At 49.9% G+C, this 24,107-nt stretch overlaps 1 protein-coding gene across 4 annotated transcripts in view; it reads left to right on the top strand.

Annotated features, from left to right (window-relative positions):
* Positions 1-24,107, top strand: part of LOC146871121 (26S proteasome non-ATPase regulatory subunit 11) — a 922,247-nt gene that overhangs the window by 280,831 nt on the left and 617,309 nt on the right. For all 4 annotated transcript variants that reach the window (XR_014980477.1, XM_085650288.1, XM_085650291.1 and 1 more), the window contains one exon: positions 23,287-23,347. Coding sequence is in view for 3 of the 4 variants with exons in the window: in XM_085650288.1 (XP_085506414.1) it covers positions 23,287-23,347 (61 nt within the window). In the remaining variant the exon portion in view is untranslated. The remainder of the gene's footprint in view (positions 1-23,286; positions 23,348-24,107) is intronic.

Here is a 24,107-nt window from a genome sequence, read left to right as displayed (position 1 = left end):
AAGGTGGCCCACCCGTCTGCGTCGACGTCTAAGACGGCGGCGCCTGGCAAGTCAACGACTCCGACGAGCGTCGATACCTCCCTTCGGATCGACGACCCAAAGACTGTAAATAAGTCGGATGCCGCTTCGACGCCTACCTCCAAGGTGCCGATCGGTTCCAAGGCGCCATCTGCGTTAACCTTGCAACAGGTCTCAGCATCGTTGCAACGCATCAGAGACCGGGCAACCCTCCACTGTACGTCGGGTCCCGAAACGCACAAGGCCGCAAAATCACACTCGGCGCCGGCGCACATCACATTTGGATTGCCGCCACCCACGGTGCCGAAAATGTTCGAGATTCGGACACGTGTCCGCCAAACATAGTCCCTATCCACTGGACAAACCGATATCGAGCCTTCACAGGCACACTTTATCGACGCCGACACTGGTAGGTTGATGCTCCGCAAGCGGAAAATCACGCCAGAGAAGGGCTTGGACTCATACAAAATTCCTCTGAAACACAAATTGCCGGCAGGTTCAGAACCAGTGCTTCATGAACACTTTCAACCCTTCCATCAGGATCCGCCGTCCTTTTCCCCTACCCGTTCAGAGGCAGACGCAGGAGAGGACTATATAGGGGATGATACCACCTACCCTGGGGATATCGATCCTGATGATCACTTGCAAGACCCAGATCAGGCATGGGATGACCCCACCGACCAGGGTAACGCACCAGATACTCCTGACGCGCAGCTTTACAATATAAAGACCTCTCCCACAGAGGACACTGCTGCCTTTAATGCCCTCATAGAACGGGCTGCTGCCAATCATGGAGTGGAACTCCATTCTGACACTGTAGAAGAAGACTTCTTAGTGGACACTTTCGCCTCCTCTGAGAAAACCGTCAAAACTCTGCCAATGTTGCAGGGAGTTCTAAAACCTGCAAAAGACATTTTTAAAGAAAAAACCAGGGCACGGGTGCTGAACCCCAGAATCGAAAAGAAATACAAGCCTGCACCCGTCGACACTATGTACATTAGGGGTCAGTTACCTTTAGACTCCATGGTTGTTGCTAATGCTCGCAAACTAGCCCACTCACAAACAACGGGTGATGCTCCTCCCCCAGACAAGGAGTCCAAAGTGCTGGAGACATCAGGCAAACGGATAGCAGCGCAAGCGGCAAACATCTGGCGCATTGCCAACACACAGGCACTCCTGGCCCGTTATGATAGGTCCCACTACGACACACTAGAATCACTGCTACAACATTTGCCAGATGAATACAAAGAGGCAGCGGAGCTCCTTATCAGAGAGGGACAACTCCTTACCAATGCGTCCATCAAATGCGCACTGGATGCGGCCGACACTGCAGCGAGGGCGATCAACACAAGCGTCCTGCTAAGGAGGCACGCATGGTTGAGAATCTCAGGCTTGAAGCCTGAGATTCAGAACAATATCTTAAATCAACCGGTCAACCCAGACTATTTATTTGGCCCTGAAGTTGACACTACCCTCAAAAATTAAGAAAGACACAAACTGCAAAATCAATGGGGGCTCTGCAGTCGCAGCAGTTTCGTAGTAGCTCCTTTCGTCGCCCCGGGAATAGAGGAGCAGCTAGAGGTCAGGGGTCCCAGCAGCAGTACAATAAAGGGGGCACACAAAGTAACTATGATAAAACCACCAGAGGTGGATATCGTGGATCCAGCACCAAAGGCAGAGGACGTGGGTACGGCAACACCAGGCCCTCCCCCAAAAACAAACAGTGATGCCTTCTCCCTGCCCCCCGACCACATAACACCTGTCTGGGGGAGACTCCAGCAGTTCCTGTCAGTCTGGAAAACCATCACCACAGATAGGTGGGTCAGGGACATTATCCAGTACGGTTACTGTCTCGAATTAACGTCCACTCCACCCAACATACCGCCAAAGCACCGCCCTATGTCCGTAGAGCACTTGGCATTATTGCAGCAGGAAGTACTAAGTATGCTGCAAAAAGGTGCAATAGAAGTCGTGCCCGTCAACCAACAGGGGACAGGGGTGTACTCTCTGTACTTCTTAATCCCAAAAAAGGACGGTTTGCTCAGACCTATACTAGACCGGAGACCCCTCAACCACTACATTCTATGAGAGCATTACCATATGCTCGCCCTACTGCAGGTTCTACCGCTACTCAGTCAGGGAGACTTCCTAGCCACACTGGACTTGAAAGATGCGTATTTCCACATACCCATACACCCATCACACAGAAAATATCTCAGGTTCACTATTCAGGGGCATCGCTATCAGTTCAAAGTTCTCCCCTTCGGAGTAACAACGGCACCCAGGGTCTTTACCAAATGCCTAGCAACAGTGGCTGCACATTTACGGAGACAGCACATTCACGTCTTCCCTTACCTGGACGACTGGCTTGTTCAGGCAAAGTCAGCCCAGCAATGTGCCAGCCACATGTCCCTCACCATTCACCTTCTTCACAGTCTGGGATTCTCACTAAATTACCCAAAATCACATCTCCAACCCGCACACGTACGACAGTACCTGGGCGCGACCATAAACACTCTGGCAGCCACAGCTCAGCCAAATTTAGTGAGGATCAACAGCATGCAACTGCTGATCACAAAGTTCAAACCTCAAGACTCCCTTCCTGCGCGAGTGTTCATGCAATTGATAGGCATGATGGCCTCCTGCATTTTCATAGTCCCGCACGCAAGACTACACATGCGCCCGCTTCAGGAGTGCTTAGCACGTCAATGGAATCAGACCTAGTGTTGGTGAGCGGTCAGGCATACAACTCTCTGCATTGGTGGAATCCACAAAACCTTTGCAAGGGCCGACCGTTCCAAGAGCCTGTTCCACAAATACTGACAACGGACGCCTCTCTCCAGGGATGGGGAGCTCATGTACTCAATTATACAGTGCAGGGACTATGGACGACACAGCAAAAGAAGATGCACATCAACGTTCTGGAACTGATGGCAATCTTCCTAGCCATGAAGGCATTCAAAGTACACTTGTGCAACAAAGTCGTGTTGATCTGGACGGACAACATGACTGCCATGTACTACATACAGAAGCAGGGAGGAACGCACTCTCCACAGTTGTCTCATCTGGCTCAGAGCATGTGGAAGTGGGCCATTCAGAGGAACATGTTCCTCATGGCGGAACACCTCCCGGGCAAGGACAACCAGATGGCGGATCTGCTCAGCAGATACAGCCACCAGATGCACGAGTGGGAGCTACATCCGTCAGTACTCCAACCGTACTTCCAACAGTGGGGTCATCCAGAGATAGACCTATTCGCCACAAACAAACGCAAAATGCCAAAGCTTTGCCGCCAGGTTCCCACATCCGCAGTCACAGGGCAATGCAATATGGATGAACTGGTCCGGCAGATTTGCGTACGCTTTTCCCCCAGCGCCATTAATACCGCCAGTGGCACGCAAACTGCGGCAACACTCACTGACACTCATCCTAGTTGCTCCCACATGGGCACGCCAACCATGGTACACCACCTTTCTAGAACATTCCGTGGTGCCGCATCAAAGGCTGCAGATCAAACCCGCACTTTTAACGCAGAACCATGGCGAAATTCAGCACCCAGATCCGCAACAGCTGAACCTGGCAATCTGGCTCCTGAAGTCCTAGAGTTTGGCTACCTAAACCTGCCACCTGAATGTATGGACATCATCAAGGAGGCCAGAAGACCCACTACCAGAGCTTGCTATGCGGCTAAATGGAAGAGGTTTGTCATTTACTGCAACAATGACAACCCGCTGGACGTATCCATTCAAAACATCTGTTACCTCTTACACTTATACCGATGCAATCTGGCATACAACTCCATACGTATTTATTTAACCGCGATAGCAGCCTATCTTCAAACCAGGCAGCACCTCTCTTTATTCAGAGTGCCTGCCATCAAAGCCTTCTTGGAGGGACTCAAACGAGTAATTCCCCCAAGACACCCACCGGCACCGGTGTGGAACCTCAATGTGGTCCTCACCAGATTAATGGGTCCACCTTTTGAACCTCTCCATTCATGTGAGATTCAATTCCTCACCTGGAAAGTAGCTTTCTTAGTGGCAATCACTTCGTTAAGAAGAGTTAGTGAACTCCAGGCACTAACCATTCAAGAGCCATTCATACAGGTTCACGCAAACAGTTGTACTACGTACCAACCCCAAATTCATGCCTAAAGTGATATCGCAGTTCCACATGAATCAAACTATTGAACTGCCTGTTTTCTTTCCAAGTCCACAAAATGTCGCAGAGAGAATGCTCCATACACTAGATGTAAAGAGGGCCCTCATGTACTATATAGACAGAACTAAGGATTTTAGGAAAACAAAACAACTTTTCGTTGCCTTTTCTCCACAACACAAGGGCAATGCCATTTCCAAAGCAGGGATAGCCAGATGGATCGTTAAATGTATTCAAATTTGCTATCAAAAAGCTAAACGCACATTAACGATTCCCCCCACGAGCCCACTCAACACGAAAGTTAGGGGCGTCCATGGCTTTCCTAGGAAACATTCCTTTACAGGAAATATGTAGAGCAGCCACATGGTCCACTATACATACATTTACCAAACACTACTGTGTAGATGTACACTCAAAACAGCAGGCAGCTGTAGGACAGGCTGTTCTCAAAACTCTTTCAGACTGCTGCAGCTGGCACGGGCAGCCGCCGCTAATGGAGGGACTGCTTATATAATCTATGCACAGATATGAATTCAGCAGCCCACATGCCTCGAAATGAATATGCTACTTGCCAGTATGCATCTTCTTCTTGGCATGTAGGGCTGCTGACATTCATATCGCCCACCCTCCTCCCCGGCGCCTGTAGCGGCTGCAGCACTCAGAATTACTGTATAGCATGGTCATCACTTACTGTATCTACTCCATCACTGCCACAATGGCGAAAAACAATCTAAGGATGGAGAGGATGCCCATGCGCACTGTAGTCCAGGGGAGGAGCCACCTATCTCGTGATACTTCGAAGACTCTTCCAGGACAACAATGTGCAATCATCCGGACCCAACACTAGGCGGCGATCTATGCACAGATATGAATGTCAGCAGCCCTACATGCCAAGAACAGATGCATACTGGTAAGTAGCATATTCAATTTCCCTCTTGAATATCGACGCCAAATTGTTCGAGTATTCTGGCGGCGCGTCTCAGTCCGTTGATGGATAGCATAATAGATCCGGATCAATCAGGTTTTATTCCTATGCCGACATCCATAAACCTCGTCTCTATGCGGACGATGTTATCCTCTCCCTCACTCAACCGCGTACCACCCTGCGGTATCTGACACGAGAGCTTCTTGACTTTGGATTGGTAGCAGGATTTAAAGTACATTTTTCAAAATCGCTGGTGCTTAATCTTTCTATCCCTGAAGATGACATCTGTGACTTACAGCGGGACTTTGACTTCCAGTAGGTGCACTCTGACATCTCCTACCTGGGTATCCGCTTGACCTCTTCTGTTGCTAAAACGGCCCACCTCAATTACCAACTATTGGTGGAGCAAACTGCTAAGTCCTTATCCGATTGGTCTCGTCTTGGCCTTGCCTGGTATGGGCGGCTTGCGGCGGTAAAGATGACTGTGCTGCCGAGGATCCTTTATTTGTTCCAGATGCTCCCGACGCAGCAGCCACCAGCTACTCTCCGCAAGTTACAGGACCTGCTTAATAAGTTCCTGTGGCGTAATAGAAGGCCGAGACTCGCCTTGCAGCTTGTTACTTCGCCGAAGTCTGCCGGGAGGTTGGGTTTTTTACGCTTTTAAGGGCGTATTATCAGGCCTCTTGCCTCCGATATGTTACGGAGTGGAACCGGCCTTCGTCCAGCAAGCCCTTGCTTTTTATGGACCAGACGGTCGTTGGTTGTAATATCTGGCGTGAGCTCTGGCTTACGCGGAAGCATAAGGCATTGGGGCCTTTATTCATCCCTGGTGACCTCTCCGACTCTTAAGTTGTGGTATCAGTTAGTGGGCTCTAGGGGGTGGACCACGTTCCCCTCCCCTATGACCCCTATCAAGGACAATCCTGATTTTCCGCCAGGATGTGCGTCTCCTGTTTTCCTGCGCTGGTGGGAGGAGGGAAGTAAAAGTGGGCTCCCTTTTGGAACCGGATGGAATGATCCCTTTCGCCCAACTGCGCAAAGACTATTTTGCCCTGCCGAACACAGACGCCTACCACTACGCACAACTAGCACATTGGGTGACCCTCCCCTCCAACTTCGCCTTGCTGTCCCGTCCCTTGACTACTTTTGAGCGCTGGTTGGTTTATAAGAAGGATGATCGGAAGCTCATTTCGGAACTGTATGCAATGATAATGGCGCGTCCTAGGCAGCAGCGGTCTAAGGCGCAGGTTCGTTGGGAGACTGAGTTGGGACGCCCATTAACGAGCAAGGAATGGTAGCATGTTTTCTATTGCGCCCACCATACAGCGTCGGACATGGCGGGGGCAGAATCTGCCTACAAGGTGGCAGCATATTGGTATTCTACTCCAGCGCGCATTCAGTTTTGGGACCCTACTAAATCTGGTCTTTGCCGGCGGGGGTGTGGACACCCTGGCACCCTCGTTCACTTGTTGTGTCGATACCCAAAGCTGGTGCGGTATTGGGCGGCGATCTTGGACGACCTTGATGAGGCGTTTCAGATCAAGCTGCCGCGGGAACCCGTGCACACACTGTTGGGTCTCCCTCATCCCAAGTCCTTTCCCCTGCGCACGCTGAGGGGTGGGCAGCTTACGTTGGCGCTGCTGGCGGCGCGGCAGGTTGTGTTGGCGCAGTGGGGCTCTCCGGCTGTGCCAGACCCGAGAGACTGGCTCCGGTGGCTCTGGCACCGGCTTGCGATGGAGCGCCTATCGCTCAGACTGGATGGGAGGGGCTCGGAATACGTGAAGCTCTGGGGCCTTTTCTTGCGGCTTCTGTGGAAGGAGTTGCGAGAAGTTACGTGCCCCAAATATTTGCAAATTCTTCAGCTTATCCCTTTGGAACCGGCAGGGACCAATGGGGAGGTTTGACTTCTCTATTATTAAGACTGTTGACTCTCGGGACTTCGGGGTGGAGGGTAGAGGCTGATGCGGAGAGGGTGGGGAGGGTTGGGGGGTTGTTTCTCTGTTTTGTTTTTGCACGTGTCTTCTAAATGTGATACATGAGCAATTGCCTGACAGGCCTGGCCTGTGCTCCATCATCTTGCGGGGTCGCCCTCCGGGCTGTAGACCTGTGCGCTGTGTATGGCCTATTCTGTTTAGCTCTGCCGACCGAAGGATGTAGGCAGTTGAGCTGTGTACTTTGCAGGTGTATCACTCAATAAAAATGATTGATTCTAAAAAGGTAAAGAACCGATTTGAATCCAAAAGATGTTTAGAATTCCCACTAAAGGAGGCAACATAAGACCCATGGGAGAGCCCAAGCTAGAGCAGGAGGAAGATTTAGCCCCATCAACTCCTGAACTAAGGCAAGAGCCCTGGAAATATATACTTAAGAGTCAGCGGTACCCCTAAAAGAAGAAAATCAGGGTAAAGACACATGGCTGACAGATTTACCTTAAGAGCAGATTAACTCTTATCCACATAGACCATCCCTACCAGATCTCACTGCACCAAGCATTTATGAAAAGAGCTGGAGAGACCTATGGCATGCAGCTACAAAAAGAGGAGGCAGAATCCTGCTGCCTTTTAGAAACACTAATGCCAGCACAATAACAAGTCCATTCCTACTAGTTTTGCAAAGCATTATTCTACAAGGTATGAAGACCTTCTAAGTCAGTGACCCATATGGTGAAGAAAAAGTACTAAGCCTTCAAGTGCAACTGTAGGAAGCGGACTCTGTATATGGTATGCCACTATGTGGTTGTACAGTGCACAGAGTCTATAGATTCCCCAGAAGTGTACAAGGCTCAATAAAAAGCCAAAGTGCTCTTACTGCTAGTGTGGGCGAGCAGCCTTAGGCCTAGCACAGAGGAGTGTAAGACATATATTGCACAACATTGACCCATTAAGATACACTCAACTCAAAAAGGAGATCCACGCCAATTTTATAAAAATAAGCTTTGAGATTCATTTTAAGACCAAGATCTGCGCAATAAGGGAAATGCTGGTTTTAGGAAAAATACTTAGAGCTTTCAAAAGTCGACAGTGCAATTTTCAAAGAGTTCAATATTATCCTATGGAGGAAAACAATAATGCGTTTATACAGGTAAAAATGCAACTAACCGTTCCAGTCTTCCGGACCAAAGGTCAGCAAGGGGTCAGGTGAGTACCAAAACTGTACCACCAGCGGCACATGGGCGGCCGGGTGCAGAGGACAAAATCGTGAGTTTGGTCAAATGCGTTTCAATGGAGACTGGGGGTCCTCGAAGCTACGCTGCTTGCAGGTAGGTAGATCAGTTGTAGGGGCCAAGCTTTGGGGCTAGAGCAAGCACAGGGGGCCACAAAGCAGCACCAAACTTACACCACCAGTGGCACTGGGGCGGCCGGGTGCAAGGTGCAAATACAGAGTTGGGCACCAAGTGCTCTTCAATGGAGAATTTGCTTCAGACATGCTGCGGGCACCACTCCGGAGGTTGCAGGAGAGAGACCAGCGACAGCAGAGGTAAGTAGACATTTAGGAGGTCGTGGGGGCAGTCTGTTCAGCTCACCAAGGCTCGGGGGCTTCGGATGCAGGGTTGCCTTTAGACGTTGGATTCTTCTTACTGGAGCCGGTCGTGGTCAGGGCGAGCCTCTGGATTCAGGCTGTAGGTGACGTTGTGGAGTCCAGGAGGGGTCAGCCAATGCTGGACTTGAGATCAGGATTTCTGGGGAACATGTTCTGTGTCGGTGGACACTGGCCGGAGGTGTCTGTTGCAGATTTAGCAGGACTCATGGATGAGGGCTCCACAGTCCTTTGTGTAGATTTCTTTGTGGACAGAGCCACTGTCCCCAGGAGCGTCTTGTCTTTGTCGAAGGGCTAGCAGTCTTCCCCAGGTTCTTGAAGTCGATGGATGCAGGACAGGCGTTGTCTTTGCAGGGTCTTTGTAGCTGGAGACAGGCCGGTAGAGCTGGGGCCAAGTCAGTAGTCTTCAGGCATTCGCAGCATGGTGTCGTTTTAGTCCTGCTAAAGTTAGCAGGAACTAGTTTCCAGGTTGGGGGAGCTGCCTAAATACTCCATTTAGGGGTGTTTTAGGGGAGTAGCAGGCAGGGGCATGGGGCACCTTATCTGTGGTGACTTCACCCTCAATTATGCCACCCTCCTGTGGGAGGGGGCATAGACCTAGCACTGATTGGCGGGTTCTCCCCATCTTCAAGATGGTGGGATTGAAAAATGTGCTTCACCTCACTTCCCCCACCTTAGGAGTTGAGTAGGCAGAGGTGGGACACCTCCAATTCTCAAGTTTTCCTGCCGGTTTCCCCACCCAAAGTAGGAGTGTAAATTGGGGGCTGCCATCTGCTGTTAGTAGCAGAGGCTGGGGGTTGCATTACAAAGGTGGTAAGCCTTTGAAACTTCCCTCTCTAACTGTGCCCATCCTGGGGGAGGAGGTGTGACTCCTCCGCCCAGGATGTGCATTGGTTCTGGTCTCAGAGTAGTCTCTCTCGACCCAGGGTCCAGACTGTAAGAAACTGGCTCTATATATACTGCACCAAAGTGAGGTAGAGTGTGTATAGAGTCCAAGAGTCTCCAGAGGTTTGGCAGAGGTTAAAGTTGGATAGAACCTTACTCTCTAAAGTGGTAGCTTAGTCGAGCAGTAAGGCAGTATCCGAGGACAGTGTAAAGCATTTGATGTTCACACTCGGTCAGCAAATGGTCTCACTCACTCAAGAACTGAACTCTAGGCCAATTGTTTTGTATGTACAAATGTACCGTTTTATTTCCAGAACCATGCAAGCCTGTTACAGGTAAGCATATAAATACTTTGCAGTAGTAATTGACTTTTTTGAACACAGTTCAGAATTGCAGTATAACTGGTACTGGTTTTGCTTACAGATTTAAGAAAGCAGATTGCAACGCATTGCAGGTATAGTACATTCAATGGAATGGGCTTTTTCTTTTTTTTTTTTTCAAGTAAAATGCAGTTAATTACTTTTCAGATTACTTTTCTAACCGCAGGACTGGATCCTAGATTCAGCCCTGGGACATTTCCTGAAAACAGGTGAGTAAATGCGTTTTGGTTAAAGGTATGATTTTACGTTTTTGCAGTTCGTACGATTTTTAAAGAATATTCTTGTATTTCAAAAGTTGACACTTAAATACTTTTTCACAAAGAACCCCTAATGTTATCCTATGGAAAGAAATTCAATTCACAGGTAAGTTATTTTTTAGTTACTTTTCTTACTTAGTGCTGGACACCTGGGTTCAGCACTGGGACCTTTCCTGCAAACAGTTGAGAAAAATCGGTTAGGTTATTTGTGCGATTTTTAAGGAACATTCTTAGTTTTCAAAAGTCGACACTTTTTGGGAGAAAGTGTCAATGTTATCCTATGAGGAAAAATGAGTTATCGGTTTCAAGGTAAGTAATCGGTCTTTTGAGTTAGGGTTCTGGAGTTAGACTCAGGGGTCTCCCAGGGTCAATGATGCACTGTTTAACCCCCAGTGGCGCTAGGGCTGCCGGGTGCAGTGTGTTGAGGCCCAATGTTATCCTATGGAGGCCAGGGTGGGCTCCGGTTGGTGGCTGCTGGCAAGCAGGCCACAGGGTTGTGGGAGCAAAGCTTGTAGGGTTAAGCTCTGGGCACGTTGGAGACCAAGTTAGCACCAAAGGGGCACCCTCTGCTGCGCTAGGGCAGCCAGGTGCAGGGTGCAGTTTTGAGGTCGGGTGCCCTGTTGAATTCAATGGAGATTCTCTGGGACAAAAACACTGCAGGCTCGGGGACGAAGATCTTCCAAGAGTGATCACCACTTCGAGGGGTAAGTTGGGATGTAGGGGGATGGTTAGGCACCACTGGGTTGGGCACACAAGGCCGTGGGGTGACTGGTGCAGGGGTGCCTTTGGACGTCGGATTTTCTTACCTGCTCTGGTAGGGGGGGGGGGGGGGTCTTCTGGATTGAGGCTGCAGGCGTTGTCTGGAGGCTTGAGGCAGGTCGGGGTCGCCGGATCTCTGGTCAGGATCGCCGGTGGGGGGGACCTCCTCGTGGTGTTTGTTCACTCAAACACAGGCCGGGCTCGGCGGGTGCAGAGTGTGCTGGATTCACGGTTTCTGGCTGGCACCAGAAGTTGCAGTTCAAACACGTCTGGTGTTCACGGGAGAAGCAGCTTGGAAAGTGAATGCAGGCGGGTCATACGGGGTTTTTGAGGTTGCTGGCCGCTGGACACGCCAGTGTTTCACAGGAACAGGTTCGAGGTGAGACGGACCTGTAGGGCTGGGGCCAAGTCAGTGGGCGTCGTGTCCTTGTTAGCTCTGCACGGCTTCTCGTCCTTTTCTTGTTGCTGGATCTCAGGAAGGAAGGTTCAGGGTGCCCCTAAATACTAAATTTAGGGGGATTACAGGTAGGTAAAGGACAGGGACCAATGGGTCCCTTCCCTGGGGTGGGTACACCTCTATTCTGCCACTCTCCAGTGGGAGGGGGGCAGGAGCCTGTCCCTGGTTGGCTGGGTCCCCCCATCCTCAAGATGGCGGGGACTCGAGGTTGTGCTTCACCTCGCCTCCTCCACCTTAGGGGTGGAGTTGGCAGAGGTGGGCACACCTCTTCCTCACTTGTTTTTCCTGCCGGTTCTCCTGCCCAAAGTTGGGGGGTAGTACCAGTGGGGACCAGTTGCTGAAAGCAGAAAATGGTCTGGAGAGGCTAAAAAGGGCGGCATGCCTTTGAAGCTTCTCCTTCGTGAACCCTGCCCATCCTGGGGGAGGAGGCTTGGCACCTTGTCCCAGGATGTGCATTGTTTCAGGCCCCAGAGAGCAGCAGGCTCTCGACCCAGGGGTCCAGAAACATGTCTGGTGGTGGCAGCCTGCGCAGCCTCTCAGTCAGGTCACTGGTAGTTGGTCGTTTTTCAGGGGGCATCTCTAAGATGCCCTCTGTGGTGCATTTTACATTAAATACCACACTGGCATCAGTGTGGGTTTAATGTGCTGAGAAGTTCGATACCAAACTTCCCAGTCTTCAGTGTAGCCATTATGATGCTGTGGAGTTCGTAATGACAACTTCCCAGCACCATATACTCTTAATGGCAGCACTGCACTTAAAGGGCCCAGGAATGGACCCGAGTACTGTAGGGGTACAGGGCTCATTCACCTATACCCTCGCCACTGGCATTGCGCACCCAGCTAGAGTGGTGGCTGATGTATGCCAGGGCAGTGGTTTGTGGGCATGGCACACAGGGATGTGTGCCATGTCGTCTGTTTTGTTATGCACCCAGACACTCGGCCTGCAAAGTGTTTGTGTGTGTGTTGCCTCTAAGGGTGGCACAATAAGTGCTGCAGCCCTTAGGGGCCTTCTCTGGTCACAGTGCCCTGGGTACCTATGGTACCATTTACCAGGGGCTGACATGTGGCCAGAGATGCCAATTGGGTTTAGGCTTCAATGCTGTTTTAGGGAAGGAACACAGGCCCTAGGTACCTGATTGGCAGGAGCCCAGGGCACACTCAAAGTACATCAGCAATACAGCAAAAAGTGGGGGCATACCATGCAAGAAAGAGGGCACTTTCTCACACAGACACATGTCTGGTTGTGGCAGACTGCCTACAGCCAGTCTGTAACACCAGGGTTGGTAAGTTTTCAGGGGCACCTGTGAGATACCCTCTGAGTATATGATACAATAAATCCCACACTGGCATCAGAGTGGGTTTATTGAAAGGAGTAGTTTGGTAACAAACACTCCTGGGTTCAGAGAAGCCATCATGGTGCTGGAAAACTCAAGTTGACAAGTTTCCGGCCGGTGTACTCTCTGTGGCTTTCCTGGTACATTGTCTAAGAATGGCCTTACATATTGTAGGGGCATATCTGCTCATACGGCTTTACCCACACCTGTGGTATAATGCACCCTACCTTAGGCCTGCAATGCCTGCTGGAGGGTTCACTCACCTATACTTTAGGCAGTGCTAGTTGGCATAGCACACAAGAAGTGTGCCATGTTGACGTTGTCTGTCTGCACCATCCCATGCATACTGTAGTAGCAAGATGGTGGGTGTAGGAAGGTGGATATCTGACTATGGTTACCCCCAACTTTTTGCCTAGCGTCTAGCTGGTTTTTCGACTTAGTTGGCCTGAGATCCTGCCATTCAGGGTCTCAGGCTGTCTGCTCTCTCTTTAAAATGGACTCCATGTACCCTAGGTACATTCCCAATTGGTAAGGATCACCTTATTGGACCCTGTACAGTGTACCCTAGGTACCCAGGGCATAGGTGTACCCTAGGCCTCCCAGGGGCTGCAGCATGTATTATGCCACCCCTGTTCTGGCCTTCCAATCAGACACAACTGGCTGATCACTCAGCTGGGGCAAGGTCGTGTAATCACCCCTTGCTTAGCTATAGTATGCCTATATCTACCCTTATATATAGACACATGTGTACCTATCAGTCACTCCTATGGCAGGCCTTAACAATCCTGGAGGCAGAGTGCTTGGTAACATGTGAGATGGTGCTCTAGCATGAGCTGAGCCTGTCTGCAGCTTTCGGAATCATGTCCTTATAGCTGTTCTATGATATAGCCTACCATATACTCTTAAAGTGCCTTATAATCTTAAACGGTTATGGTAACTATGGTTGGGCTTTATCAAAACATGTCGTGTAAGGTGTCTAACACTTTGGAATAATACCCCCATACCATTTCTGGTGATGAGGATATTATTCCTCCCTTCTAGAGGGAGAGACATGTTAAAATCCTACTTTGCTGTTTAACTCTAACCAAAGCCTCCGCATCACAAAATGGATGCTGCTGCCACAGACACAAGTCTGACCTCCTGCTGCTGGGAGTGATCCCGGCAAGGGAGGCTTGGACAATAGGTTTCCTGCTTGGGGAGGTGCTAGCACCTCCCCAGACAGACTTTAGTGTATTGGGGCAGGGAGGGCTGAAAGGAATGAGACATGCCTGGGGCACACAAGGTGTCCCATGCATAGTCCAGTTCAAACCGGTGCTGGTGCACTCCAGCCCCAGTCCTGGCGCGAAACTGGACAAAGGGAAGGGGGTGTAACCACCCCCCTCCCAGGTCCCACCCATAAGGCGTGACCTAGCAGGTAACCCAGCCCCCCAGATTAGTATAAGAGTGGTAGCTGGGCCCCAGGAGATTAGATTATCCTGCACCTGCAATTTGAACAGAAACTCTGGACCTTTGACATTCGACGAAAGAAGAAGACTGAAGAATCTCCCTTGTGGCCAAGGAGTGGCTACCCTGTGCAAACAGGCACCATCAAGAGACTACCCTTTGCTTTGCTGAAGTTCTACGAGGGACCGACTGCAGAGCCCGACCAGAGCCTTGACTTCCAGACTTCTCCGACCCTGATCCACATCCACAGCCGAGCTGAGATCCGTGGAGGCGACGAGAGACGTGGGACCGGCTACCTGGGAAAAGTGGCTAGTATCTTCCAGCGCAGCTTCTGAGGCACCCTCGAAGTTGTGCACCGGGGATTGAGAAGCCCCAACCCCAAGCACCATCTGCACCGAAGATCAGCCCTCCACACTCCACGAGTCCTGCGTGGGGCCCTTCTGCATTTTCCTGCTTGCCGCGTCTGTCCGGTTGCTTGCCCGTTGGCTAGTGGCCTTTGTGACGACGCATCCAGAAATCTTCACTGCTGGTTTGGCTCCTCCAGACTGGCTCCCGCTTCCTTGCAAAAGAGAAGCACCCCAGACCTTCCTGGTCTGCACCAGAAGCAAGTCCTCCGTTCTTCATGGGTTCCGCTTGGTGAGTCCTAGTCCAACTTCGACGCCGCCGACAGCAAGAGCCTTCGTCGGACAGCTCGCCTCCTGGTCCTGGTCGTCCTCGACGTTCCCTGGTCCTCGTGGCTGCAGCGACCAGCTTCACCTTCACCTGCAATCTTCACGACATCGCCTGGTTCCTTCCTGGTTCCACGTGGTCACTGGCTAGTGACCTTGACTCTGTTCCTTCTGCTTGCAGGTCTCCTTTTTTTCTTGATCCCAGCCTTGGGATCCACCGGACACTCTTCACTGACTGCCTGTCAGCATCTTTCCTTCAGGCATCCATAGAAGTCCACGACGAAACCCGACGCAAGTTCACACCTATGCACCCGCAGCCTGTGGGCTAGGTAACTTGGGTACTTCGGTGCTCACAAGGGTAGTGACTATCCTAGGGTCTAGTTTCCGAGTCTCGACTCTCTAGCTGCTTCAGAAGTGTCCTTAAACTGTTAATTTCTAACAAGTACTATTTCTATCGACTTTTACGCATTACGCTTGAGTGTTTCCACTCTGCACCTGAATCCCGTGGGCCTCCCACTTCCTAACTTTTGCTAGTGTAGTGTAGCCCCAGCGATTCCCTAGGCCTAGGCCTATCCTATTTCCGTGACAGGGGTCCTTATACCACTTACTTAGTATATGGTTTGCGTGGCCCCTAGGGCCTAACTGTATTACTTACCTGGGTGACTTAATGTATGCTTAAATAAGACTGGGTTGTACTTACCTCTAAACTCATAAAGAGTGCTGAGGGTTTGCTTAGAATAAATACACTTTATTTTATATATATATCTGTTGTGGTGTCCTTTCATTTGGTATTCAAGGGATTATATATGGTATCACAGCTGGCTTCACATGCCATTCAGAGTTTAGCCTAAGACTGCTCTTGTCCATGCTACCACTAGGATAGCTGGTCTATAAGGTTGACTTTACAACCAATCACCATAAGGGCTGTTTGGACTGATATAAGGTGTACACTAGAACTAGTGACATCATACATCAGGCCAACTTCTCACAGTGGGATCTCTCAGGTCTGGCGTAAACCATGCTCCATATCAAAGACGGGGTGCTCTTCGAAGCTTCCTGCCTTGACACGCTAATTAACTAGCTATCCTGCCAGAGCAGTCATTGTTTCTGACCTTTGAGATCTCACCTGCAGGGTGAGGAGGAATTGAAAATAGACTTGTCTCTGGTGTCAGGCTACACAGGGCTATTTGGCCAGCACTCTACAGGGCTTATAGGCTTCAGGGGGTACCTCTAAGGTACTCTCTAGGTGCATGTATTAATAAATCCATCACTGGAATCAGTGTGGTTTTATTAATATGAGGTTTACGATGCCAAACACCACAGATTTCAGTGAAGCAATTGTGTAGCTGGGAAACTCGTTTTGACCAGTGCCCAGTACAGACTTTAAAATGGCTTCCCTGCTCACTTGTAACATCCAGCAATGGGACTAGACATTACAGGGGCATATCTGCTCATGCTGGTATGTCCTCACATGATACAATACCCCCTGTCTTAGTGCTAAAAGTCCTGCTGTAGGGGGAAATTACATATAGCCCATGCAGTGTCTTTGCATGGCACACAAGTGTGCTATATCATGTTTTGCAGCGTGAGTCTTTCTGGATTCACTATGCTGTGCATTATTCCGCGATCTGGTGGTTGGGTCCGGATTCGTAGTCTTTCTTCTTCTTTTTTTTTTTTTCTTTTTGTAGCCCAGGTGGGCGTCTACGTCCCACCATTTGGTTCACCTCTCGTGACGTCGTCGTGCTTCCTGCGGAAGTCCCATCTTTGGTGCGCCATCTTCAGATTCTTTTTTCCGCCGTTGGGTCTGGATCGTCACCAGGATTTCAATCGAAGGAAGAAGGAGAAAACGCAAGTTTCGTCGAGGAAAGAACTACTAAGATCTCACAGAGGAATAACTTACATCCGGGACGCGAAGAAGGAAGAGTTTTCACGAATTTTCTTCGACGCCCTTGGAAAATGCGCACTCGGAGGCTCTGAGCGCAATGGACAAGACACTGTTCAAATTCTGCCCTAACTGCCACCACAAGTTCGCGCAGAAGGACCAGCATCCGGTCTGCAACCTTTGCCTACCGATCGACCACCCGAGCAAGGACTGCACCGCCTGTTCAGCTTTCGCGCCGAAGACGCTCCAGGTGAGAGAACGCCAGAGAAGAGCCAACTTCAGCATGGAAGGCAAGGGTAAGGCCCCGTCCCTTTACGATCTGGGCCTCTCCACCGACGATGAGGACAACATTGCCGAGGAACCCGAAAACTTCACGATCGTAGAGACCGACAAGAAAACGCCTGACGAGGTAAGAGAATCGTCGAGTTCAAAACCCCCGAAAGGGCCTCGAAAACCTGAGTGACTCTCGAAAATCTGAGTCAAAGTCCTCAAAAGGAGCACCGGCGCCGAAAACTTCCAACGACCAAGGGTGGATCCGTGGACAAAAGGCCGAGCGGATCCTGCGAAAAGGACTCCCTGGTGCCGAAAGACGCCGAAAGGCAGAGTTCGTCGAAGGTAGCCCACGAAACGGGGCGTTCGACGCAGAAATACAAGCCAGCGTCGACGCAAGCTCCGTCGAAAAGACCTGCTGTCGACGTCGAAAGCATCTCCGAGATGGAGAAAAAGAAGAGAAGGCTCGAGGCGGAGATGGAGAGCATCCTTCAGAGGAAGGAGTTCGACGCCAAAATGAAACACTTCAGAATTCCAACGGCTCCGTCAACGGACGTCGTCGAGATCGAGGAACAGGACGAATTCGACACCGAAGGGCTGCCGAGAGATCATGAGGAGGAGGAGGAAGCCCCCTACTATGAAGGCGAAGACTAGGAAGACGACCAGCAGTCGTTCTACGGCTCGGCGCCATCAACCACTCACGAGCTGGAATGGCAAGACATCGACGCCGAAAATCCCGAAGAGCCCGTGGACACACATCCTTCGAGGCCTTTGCCGCCCGACGACATCGGGGTGTACAATATGGTCGTCAGGAGTGCTGCAGCAGCCATTGGGGTAAAACTGGACGAGGAGAAACCGAAAGCTGATTTCCTTCTCGAAACGCTGCTCCCCATTCAGACGAGGAGCCAGTTCCTTCCCATGCTCCAAAGTGTAATGAACCAAGGGAAGGAGGCCTTTAAGGAACCAGCAACATGCCGGTCCATCACGCCCAGGACGGAGAAGTACAAGCACTCCTCCCTGGACCCGCCTTACATCAAGGGAGCGGTCACTGCCGACTCAATCATCGCTTCCACGGCCAGGAGAAGGGCCAACGTGCCAGCGACCTCGGGGTCACCCCCGATAAGGAAAGCAGGAGGATGGACCTCACTGGGAGGAAGGTCGAAAGGAACGCCGCCATGCACTGGCGTATGGCGAATTCCAACGCGCTTCTCAATCGACACCAGCACTGGGACGAGATGGGGGAACTAGTGAAACACCTCCCTGAAGAGTACCGCCAAAGAGCCTCCCACCTTGTGGAAGAAGGTAAAAATATAGCCAATTCATGCATTAAGACTGCATTGGACGGGGCGGAAACTTCAAGCAGGCTGATGGCCATAGGGATCACCGAAAGAAGACAGGCCTGGCTGAGAATCTCTGGATTCAAACAGGAGGTGCAGAGCAACATATTAAACACCCCTTTCAACGGGGAAACACTATTCGGGGCGACAGTGGACGAAAAGCTCACCCAGCTGAAGAAAGAGAACGAGACGGCAAGGTCCATGGGGGCCCTACAGTTCAGGGGGATGAGAAGAGGCACTCCAACTAGGAGACCCTACGGTAGAGGGGGTAACCAGCAGGGAGCGTCGCACCAGACGTTCCAGCAAGGACAGCAGGGTGAAAGTCACGGCCAGCAAAGTCAGCAAAAACAAAACTGGCAGTACCAGCCTCGGGGCCAGTCGTTTAGTGGGAGGGGAAACAGACGTGGCCAAAGGAGACGAGGGGGTGACCAACCCTCATCGAAGTGACTCGGCACGCATGGGGATGCCCACCCACAACAGACCCCCAGGGGTGAGGCGCAGTGCAAAAACAACGAGGGGGGGGAAGAGACCCGATCGCCTACGAACATCCAACACCGGTAGGCGGAAGACTGGGCCTCTACCTACAGGAATGGCAACGTATAACCACGGACAAGTGGATACTGAACGTCATACAACACGGTTACTGCGTGGATTTGGAGGGGACGCCTCCAAACAGAAAACCAAAAAAAAAAAGGCAACGCTCAGGTCAGGAGCTTGCTCAACTCAGAGAGGAAACACAGAAGCTGCTCGAAAAGAGAGCCATCGAGCCAGTGCCTTACAAGGAAAGGAACAAAGGGGTCTACTCGAACTACTTTGTGGTACCAAAAGTAGACGGCAATCTCAGACCCATCCTGGATCTGCGATACCTAAACAAATACATCAGAACGCAAAAGTTCAAAATGACATCACTACAGGAGGTGCTGCCCCAAATAAGGGACGGAGACTTCATGTCCACCGTGGATCTCAAAGATGCCTACCTGCACATCCCAATAAACAGAAGGCACAAAAGACTTTTAAGATTCAGCATCAACCAGGATCATTACCAATTCACGACCCTGGCCTTCGGGCTAAAATCAGCACCAAGGGTATTCACAAAATGCCTGTCGGCAGTCGCAGCATACCTACGGAGGAAGGGGATTCAAGTGTACCCTTACCTAGACGACTGGCTGATCAAAGCAAACACCCACAAGAAGTGCGAGAAACACGCTGCACAGGTGACAAAGACACTGACGAACCTGGGGTTCTCTATACACTGGGGGAAGTCATCAATGAAGCCAGAACAGGTGAAGATTTTCCTGGGAGCAAAAATCAACACCATAAACAGAACAGTCGTGCCCAGCGACAGGAGAGCAGAAGCCCTACTGAAGGAGACGAGCCTCTACCAGAAGGGGCGAGTTCTGACAGTGAGAACAGTGAGCAAGATCATGGGGATGATGGCGTCATGTATCCACCTGGTCCCAAATGTACGACTTCACATGAGACCATTCCAAGAATGGGTACAACAGCAATGGTCACAGGCAAGCGGAAGTTGGGAAGATCTAGTGGTTGTTACGCACGCAGTGCAGGAAGAGAACTTGGTGGAACAGGGACAACATAACTACAGGGAAAAGCCTGGCACCACCAAGCCCAACTGTGACCATCACCACGGACGCATCTCAAAGGGGATGGGGAGCACACATGGACAAACTCAGAGTGAGGGGTCTGTGGGCTCCGGCAGATGCGGTCAGACATATCAATTACCTGGAATTGAAGACTGTCCTGCTAGCCTTGAAGGCATTCCAGAAGCACCTGTACAACCGGAGAGTGTTGATTCAAACGGACAACACCACAACCATGTTTTATATAAACAAACAGGGACGGACACAGTCGTTCCCCCTTTCCACTCTGGCACAGGAGATTTGGAGATGGGCCATTCCTCTCAAGATAGACCTGCTGGCAATTCACCTACCAGGGAAGGACAATGTGGAGGCAGACTGGCTAAGCAGGCAGACCTCGGCTTCACACGAGTGGGAGCTCAATGGGTACGAAACGCAGAAGCTTTTCCAGAAATGGGGAACTCCCACAATAGACCTGTTTGCAACACGCCAGAATGCAAAATGCCAAAGCTTCGCGTCCAGGCAACCAGATCAGCAATCCCAAGGTAATGCCCTATGGATAAGCTGGTCAAGGACATTTGCCTACGCTTTTCCGCCGATACCACTGTTACACAGGGTGCTCGAGAAATGCAGAACCAGCAACATGACACTGATCCTGGTGGCACCACAGTGGGCAAGGCAGACTTGGTTCTCCCAAATTCTAGAAATGGCTCAAGGGAATCCCCACAGATTCACAAGAAGAAAGGACCTGCTCTCCATGCAGAACGGAGAGGTTCTACATCCAGAACCAGAGAGCCTCAGCCTGGCGGCATGGCTCCTGAAGACTTGGAGTTTGCGGACCTTAGATTGCCTCCAAACACTATGCGAGTGCTGCGGGAGGCAAGGAGACCAACTACACGCAAATGCTATAGTGCGAAATGGAAAAGATTTACAATATAGTGTAGGAAAAATGGGCTGCAAAATAAAATAACTAAGGACTCAACAGTGCTGAGATACCTCACGCACCTTCTGAGAAGTAACCTATGCTCGACCTCCCTAAGGGTACATCTAGCGGCGATAGTAGCCTACACAAGAGGGGAGAAGGGTGGAAGTTTCTTTACGTCGCAGGTAGTAAAGAGATTCATGGAAGGAGCGAAAAGAATCGTGCCACCTAAAAGGTTGCCGCCGCCGGCATGGAACCTCAACGTGGTCCTGACAGAACTTATGAAGGCACCGTATGAACCCATACACAAGGCCTCAATGCAAATGTTGACTATGAAAACGGCATTTCTGGTAGCCATAACCTCGCTACGCAGGGTGAGCGAACTGCAAGCACTAACGCTACAAGAGCCCTACATACAGATACACAAGGATAGGGTTGTCCTGAGAACGGACCCACACTTCATGCCTAAAGTCGTGTCGGCGTTCCATATGAACCAGAGTATTGAGATAGCGAGTTTCTTTCAAAACCCAACTTCGAACGCAGAAAAGGCTCTACACACTCTAGACGCTAGGAGAGCGGTAATGCACTACATTGAGAGGACCAAGGAGCACAGAAAAACTCAGCAGCTCTTTGTGTCCTTTGCATCGAGTTTCATGGGGAGACCTGTGACAAAGGGCACCATCGCTAGATGGATTGCACTAACTATACAGTTTTGCCACAGGCAGGACAGGAGCTAACGGAGGGGCCTCAAGCCCACTCCACAAGGAAAAAGGGGACAACCATTGCCTTTCTGGCAAACACGCCCATTCAGGACATATGCCTGGCGGCAACATGGGCTTCGGTGCACACGTTCACCAAGCACTACTGCGTGGACATACAGATGAACAAGGAAGCACAAGTAGGACAGAAGGTGCTTCAACACATTTTCAACGACCAACGCTCATCTACCACCCAGCCGCCACAAAGATAACAAACCGCTACAAAGTCTATGCACAGCATAGTGAATCCAGAAAGATTCACGCTGCAAAACGAATAGTTTCTTACCTGTCGGTGTAGTTTTGCAGCTTGAAGATCTTTCTGGATTCACTAGCGAACCCACCCACCTCCGCCAGGAAGATGAGGCTGGAGGAAGAGGGGGAAAAACAGAGAAGTACAGAAGGAATGAAATACTACAGAAAAGTGGACATATAATTTAATCATTCGCCTAGGGTTAAAAAAAAAGTAAAAAAGAACCCGAAGATGGCGCACCAAAGGTGGGACTTCCGCAGGAAGCACGACGACGTCACGAGAGGTGCACCAAATGGTGGGACGTCGACGCCCACCTGGGCTACAATAAAAAAAGAAATACTACGAATCCGGACCCAACCACCAGATCGCGGAATAATGCACAGCATAGTGAATCCAGAAAGATCTTCAAGCTGCAAAACTACACCGACAGGTAAACTATTCGTTTTCAAACATGGTTTAGACCATGTCATGCAGCCTGCAGTGGCAGTCTGTGTGAAATTGGTGTGGTTATTCCCTTGGGCCGGCATAAGATGTACTTCAGTCATTACGGGACCATCTTTAGTAACCATGCTCTAGGTACCTGGGGTACCTATTACTAGGGACTTACAAGGGTGCTAAAGTCCGTAGCCAATTGTGAAATAATCAAACTTCAATTTGTTTTAAGTAAGGAGCACTGGCACGGAGGTCTGGTTAGCAGGCCCCAGTGTACTGTTTGAGTCACAAATCGGCATCTAGCAGCTAAAAAGGGGGCTAAAGGTTGGGGGGGGGGGGGGCAACTGGAACATAAAAAAGCAGTTTCCTTCACTGTTACACTGTCTTCATTGAGACTTGGTACCAGGCCATCTTTGTTTTCTCAGCCATGTGTCTTTAAGGGTGAAGTTGATGTCCAGGATGAAATCCAAGTGACTTGGCGCTGGGTAAAAGTTGGGGTTTGAAGCTATTGAGAGTTGGGTAAGGGAGACAAGTTTGTACTATTTTCTGTGTTTTTGTTCTTGGTAAATAGGAAATCTTTAATGGAATTGAGCTTCAGATAGGTGCTTCATATCCAGTTCTTGTTGCTGTTCAGGCAGTGTTTGAGAGCTTGAATGTCTAGCATGGGAGACTTTCAGATATAGTTGTGCATAGTCAGCCGGGGCTCCATGCAGTGGTTGAAGATTACTGAGGACATTGTGGAACCTTGGGGGACTCTTCAAGTGGTGATCTTCTGGGACATCGGAGATGCTCACCTGGACAAGCAATTTTAAATATTTAGCCTTTTATTGTATTATTCAATATCCACTTTTAGCTTACTTTTATGCAGTAGTATTTGTTTTATATCTGTTAGAAGATAATAGATCACATCCAATCTTTGTAGTTGAGAGTGCCTCAATGCAATAGTCTGTCAATACAGTGGTGATTATTCTGGACACTTTCCATTTATTGGTAGTAAATATCAATTAAACTTTTTGCAGCCCAGAGGATGTGCAGACGTTGGTGAGTGGGAAGCTTGCCCTTCGGTATGCTGGAAGACAGGTATTTCACTTTTGAATTTATGTATTCATTAATATTTGTGGGGGTAAGGGTGAAAATGGATAGTGTTGGTTCATATTTCCCTTTGTATAAAAGGTGCATCACTGATGTAAAATTAGAGATCACTTCCATTTTCGTTATCTGCTCAATTACTTATCCCAGCCCGTTTTTTTATCCTCTGAAGTCTTTTATCAAAAATTACTGCTGGTTGCTTTGAAATATAACATGGAAGTAATAACGACTACACAGAATCATTGCATGTACTGACTATCTTGAGTTCACATCCAGCTCACCTCAACCCTATTCTTCCATTGGATCAGGTCATTCAGAATTCCCGTTTACAGTAGCCAACTCTTGTCAAGCTCAGTGCACTTTTTAAAGCATTTTTATGTTCATTTTTTTTTATAAACATGCCGTGAAACAACTGGTCAGGATTATAAAGGCTGTTTTTTATTCATGAGACATAAAAAGTGACCAATATCTATCATCTGCCCAAATCTGTTAGTTAGACCAGGCCTTTTAATATGTCCATGGGCACCCACTGGTGCTCTGGCCATATCATTTTAAATTGTCATTTTCAGTATCAAGATGCAAAACTGTTTAGTCACAGGAACCAAATCTTAACCAGTTTACTTCTGACTGCCCCACCCTCTTTTTTTGTTTTTTTTGTGGCTATGCACCAATTCATTTTCCCATCCATGTTTGTTTCATGTGTTTAGGAAGATCTTTCCCACTCATGGCTGTATCCTTTCAAGCAAACGGC

This window comes from Triturus cristatus, chromosome 1_1, assembly GCF_964204655.1.
Source record: "Triturus cristatus chromosome 1_1, aTriCri1.1, whole genome shotgun sequence".
NCBI lineage: Eukaryota > Metazoa > Chordata > Amphibia > Caudata > Salamandridae > Triturus > Triturus cristatus.
The sequence above is the reverse complement of the archived record's forward strand: the minus strand, read 5'-3'. Positions and strand labels throughout refer to the sequence as shown.